The sequence below is a fragment of the Triticum dicoccoides genome, unplaced genomic scaffold (assembly GCF_002162155.2).
Source record: "Triticum dicoccoides isolate Atlit2015 ecotype Zavitan unplaced genomic scaffold, WEW_v2.0 scaffold141975, whole genome shotgun sequence".
NCBI classification, from domain to species: Eukaryota; Viridiplantae; Streptophyta; class Magnoliopsida; order Poales; family Poaceae; genus Triticum; species Triticum dicoccoides.
The window spans coordinates 16876-22139 of NW_021200746.1; the positions used below are offsets into that span (position 1 = coordinate 16876).

At 44.3% G+C, this 5264-nt stretch overlaps 1 protein-coding gene across 1 annotated transcript; it reads left to right on the forward strand.

Moving 5' to 3' along the window:
- Positions 1–321: 321 nt before the first annotated feature.
- On the forward strand, positions 322–3869 carry LOC119343818. Its single transcript, XM_037614580.1, has 2 exons — positions 322–1731; positions 3800–3869. The coding sequence occupies exons 1-2, from the start codon at positions 370–372 to the stop codon at positions 3818–3820; spliced, it is 1383 nt and encodes a 460-aa protein (XP_037470477.1). The 5' UTR covers positions 322–369; the 3' UTR covers positions 3821–3869.
- Positions 3870–5264: the final 1395 nt, after the last annotated feature.

Consider the following 5264-nt stretch of genomic DNA (forward strand, 5'->3'; position numbering starts at 1 on the left):
TTCTGTGTGCCATCACTTTCATTAAGGGCTTTCACAGATCACTAGCAAGTGTGTTGCCAAGCAGATTGCGGAATGTAAACAAATTGATTGCTGATTACATGGGAGAGAGCCATTCAAGAAGTCATGACGGTGACGTCATTATGAGAGATTACCCTAAGTACGTTGTCGACTGGCCCCTAGACCATTTCAGAAAAAGAAACAACATATTGGAGGGTAATGAAGTCATCACTACAAACAAGATATGGCTTTGCACCCTCACTTCATCAGGACGAAGCACCGATTATTACAAGGATGTTTGCCTCTCCTTCTCCCTATGCCATTTGTTGCAACGACGTTTCTTCGGGTTTGCATGTGCTGAGTCCCGCCTTGATGAGACCGAGGATTTTGTCAACAAAGGCCTGCTTGTACAAAGGGATGATGGCACTGTTGACTATGAGAGGGCATTTAACGTCATCGAGGTTGAGTTGTATTTTCTCTATGACATATTTTAACAATGCCTTCCTTCATTACTATGAGTCGAAAGTTGCAACAATTTGGACATTTGCCTCAATCATTGGCATAATATTTGTGGGAGTTGTGACTATCATACCTGGGGCAAGGAGAACACATATTTCTGGCGACACTATTGTTGTGACGACCGCATCATATGACCTTGTCATCACTCTAGTAATACTGGTCTCCATTGTTTTGCTCCAAGTGATGCAGTTGGTACGGTGTTGGACATCCAACTGGTCTAAAGTTGCCCTTGTGTGTCAGTCTATCAGAAATGGAGACGGGGGCTGCCAAATGAGGTTTAAAGCATTTATGAGCAAGATTAATTTTTTCGCCGGCTATGTCTGGCAACGTAAGCTTGGACAATATTCATTTGTTGAAGCAATCAGCACAAAAGAGTGTGTGTTGGCCACGTTTGTGAAACGTGCATTCAAGGAATGCATCACTTTTTCAAGGATATTTGGATTGCGGTACATTGAGCAAGTTTACGAGGAAATGTTTGGCAGTCCTACAGGCAATGATGTTCTGTTGACCACACACGTGAAGGAAGCCATTGTTGACTCTTATATGCGCCTCTGCCTTATTGACAATGGTGATCTAGGTACTTGGTCTTGGACTTGGCCGACAATTGGTGTCTTTTCGGAGAGGAAAAATGGACCGAGAACTATTATGGCTTGTCACATTGCGACTTGTTACCTAGAAATGGGGCAGTCAAAAAACAAGAAGTGGCTTGATGAGCACCCTGTAGAAGAAGAGAGGGAGAAGCTAGCAGTGTATTTTGATGTTGCCACAACGTTGTCCAAGTACTATGCACACTTGATTGTCTCCGCGCCACAGTTACTTCCTCCGAACCCCTTGGAGACAAAATCTGCTTATAATGCAGCCGCACGGGAAGCAAGACATTTACTACGTGGGGCGAAAGACAAATATGAGGCAATGAAACATATGGACTCAACAACAGGGGTGATTACGAATGAAGAAGAATCAGATTTCTCCAAGGAAGAATCAGTTTTCCGGAAGGGCATGGAACTAGGGAGGAGTCTCGAAAACCGGCCTGTGTTTGTTCTATGGGAGGAGCTGGCAAGATTCTGGACCAATAGGTTGCTCTATACCGCGCCTTCCGATAATGTGAAGGAGCACATTGATCATCTCTCACGGGGTGGTGAGTTCATCACGCATCTCTGGGCTCTGCTGTTTCATGCTGGCATAGTCAATGCCAACCAATTCGAGCAAAAACAGGTAACGCCATCCTTCTGAAATGTCTTAGTAGTATCACTTATGTTTCACATATACTAATGCTCGATCATTCATTCATTCAATTCAAACTTTTAACCAAGTGTGGCTACATATATTGTATTACTACCAGTATATATCATATATTAGGTTAGACTATATTTTGTTTAGGCAGGGTAGAGTACAAATGAGAGTGATGAAATTAAGAACTAAGATCAAGTCTAGTTGATCCCCCAAAAGTTATATCTGGGGCATAAATTTTTGTTTCAAGGAATTAACATCCATCTAGCATATCCCTCATTTCCTTTAGTCCCTCAAAAATAGCTTTTTATCTCTCAAACATTTTCCCTCTACCTCATTTTTTGCTCCAAGAAGAGCAATTCTCAGTAAAAAAAAATGGGGAGGCCACTCCCCTCCCGCATTCATGGCGTGGCGGATGGGGCACCAACCAAGATTTTGTTCCATGGAGTCCCATGAAGGTTGGAAATCCAACTTGTCCGATGCATTTTTTGGCCAAATAAATAGAAAAGTGGGACCAACACAATGAGCAAGATGTGCGGAAAACCACTTCTTTTTCGGTTTCGCAACAACTTGGGTGAAATGGGTTTCTACCAGGAAACCATGGTCAAGTTTTCGACCTTGCTTACTGGTCGAGCCAATGGCAATGTCATGAGATTGGCTAGCCTCCGGCTATGAAACCCGGTGCCGCCGACCCCAAAACCTAGCCCACCCCACCACCCATCCATTTTGGTCGTTGCCGCCCCCGATTTGGGTTGCTGCCGCCAGGCTCTAGGTCACGTCCACCGCTTGACTATCGACGCCGCCGAGCTCGACCTCGTGGTCGTGGCCGCCGCTCGACATCCATCGCCTCCCGAGCCCCGCGCTGCCACCACCTCCCCCATCATCACCGTCGACGAGCACCCACGGCGCCTCACATGTCGAAGCCGCCACTGAAGTACCACGATGTGAGGCTCCGTCCGTGGGGAAAGTGGGCGCATATATAAGATATGTAACCCAGAGTACCCAGACGCGTCGACATGTGTGTGAATTGGCATGTTTGCCAATATAGAAGAAGCGGTGCATGCTTGTGATACCTCCACGCTCAGCTTCTTCTGGAGTAGGGTGAAGCTAAACTTCCTCATCGACACCTTAGCAGCGGCCGCCATCTTGCCTCTAGCTATGAGGGTCGCCTCCTGGGCTGAGGAGAAGGAGCATCAAGCGGCCGAGCTGTAGCTTGTGGCCAAGCGCGCTGATGTCGTCTTCGTGGCCACTCTCCTTGAGGAGCATCCGCAGATCCTCACTCAGAACAACACATTCTTTGAGTCCGTAGGGAACGCACACACAATTGTCCGCGAGCACCGCAAGATCACCCGCCTCAAAGCCGAGCGTGAGGAGATGTTCGAGGGTCTTCACGAGCTCGTAAACGACGAGGAGGAGAAGGACAACTCAATGCCATGGAGTCGGTCCACCGCCAACTACCACGAGGCCGGCCCCTTCGAGGGGGGTTGGTGTGGATCCCCATCTCCTCCGAGTCGGACTTCTCTGAGGAGTAGAGCTCCTTTGTACTGTAGTTCTATTTAGTTTATTATCTCGATGATTAGCTAGTTCAATATCAAGATAGTGTTAGTAGGTAATAGACTATTTAATTATGTTAGGTATGATATTAATGTGCTACCATTGTTTAATTATGCAATGGAGTCATTTAAATTTGTGTTTGAAATGAACTTGTGTGACAAAATTATTTTGGGATTTTTTTTGAGGCATTAAGCTTTGAGGATCAACTAGATAGACAAAAAGTTAATCCTTCAAAAAATGAGGAATTGAAGAATGGTGGATTAAGTTTTGAGGGATCGGCTAAAGTAATATAAGAATAAATTTGAATCCACTCAACAAATACTAAACATTTTTCTAAAAATATCCCCATTTCAGTTGAACAAGTTTGGTAGAGAGAAAAATATGATGAATGACATAACTTTCCTTCTTTTTCCTTACATACTAGACTAGTGTGTTACTTAATTATTCAGCTAGAAATATAACTTGTAATGTGCATTAATTGGGTAACCATGTGCTCCAGGTCCTACGGGAACACTGGTGAGCCACCAAGATCGATGTTGCCGCCACTGAGCTCACTGAAAGTCCCAGGCATCCTATTATTGGTCGATTAATTGCTTGCTCGGATTTTACTCATATTGTCGTAATGTCTCGTAATGTAATGTAATGCAAGCCTGTGGGTGGCGGGTTGGTCGTTTTTTTCTTTAATTATGTGTATGTGTGGATTTGGGGTTTGTGCAAGTATACAAATAAGTACTATGTAATATGTGTGTAAATTATACTAGAGCGGGAAAATTATACATTATATGTTTATTCTTTCATATATTATTAAAAAGTGCAATTACTGTGCAAATTGTGTGCATGTTTTCGTCATCATTTGTTATAAGTTTTTTTTATTTTCTTTCTTCTGCAAGGGTAATAGCAAGGCCACCAACTCATTCTTTTTTAGGAAACTTTATTTTTTTTGTTTTTATTTTTGCTTTATTATAGGGGGCAAGAAGAAGGCTGGATGAAGAAGAAGGCAGCTGGGCCTTTGGATCTCGATCGGACAGTGGAGAGCGATTTGACTAAACGCAAGGAAAAAAATTCAGGCGTCTATTTATTAGTTGGCCCTATATAACCAGAATGAATGAATGTTATTGTCCACCGTGAGCTGCAACTTTTAAACACAACTAGTTGGTACTTCATATGCAAATTTAGAATTTGTTAGAACAAGAAGAACTGTACTGGGTGCAATGTGGCAGAGTTTTTTTTGAAAGATCCAGGGATTCCTGGCTTTTCATTAATTTAGCAGAGAGCAATGGAGAATGCAAACATGGCGGGGGTGACCCGTAGGTCAAGGAATGAAGGGAAAAGAAAACAAAGAGAAAATATAAAAACTAGAGGTCTCAAAGTTACATATCTCCCGACATGTCCCCGAACGGGGTCTCAATGCATGTAGCGCCAGCGGCGCGCCACAAGTTGATCGCTCTTCTGATGGATGCAGCGACCTCAGAGACGGAGGCCACCTTGTCCCTGAAAGTGCAGCTGTTTCTTTCCCTCCAGATTTCCCACAGCGCCAGAAGGATGAGGGAGTTAACGCCTTTTCTAAAAGCAGGGGTGGTGTCCTCGATCATCTTGGTGACGATTTGAGTGGAGTTTGGTAGCAGCTGTCATCTAGCCGGGTCGACGGCGGCACATCCAGTCCACGTCGCAAGCCTTTGCCAAACCTCCCTAGCAAAGTGACACTGCCAGAAGAGGTGCGTCGCCGTTTCCAGGTTTCTGAGACAAAATTGACAGAAGTATCCATTTGGCCATCCTCTTCTTTGTAGTCTGTCGTTACACCAGATTCTTTGCTTGAGCAATAACCAGCAGAAGATCATGATTTTTCCAAGAGCCCAGGTGTTCCAAACAAGTTTGTTCTGAGGAGATCTAATCATGCCAATGAATTGCATGTTGTAGGCCGAGGCAGCAATGTAGTTTCCTGAAGCTGAAAATTTCCAAGTGAT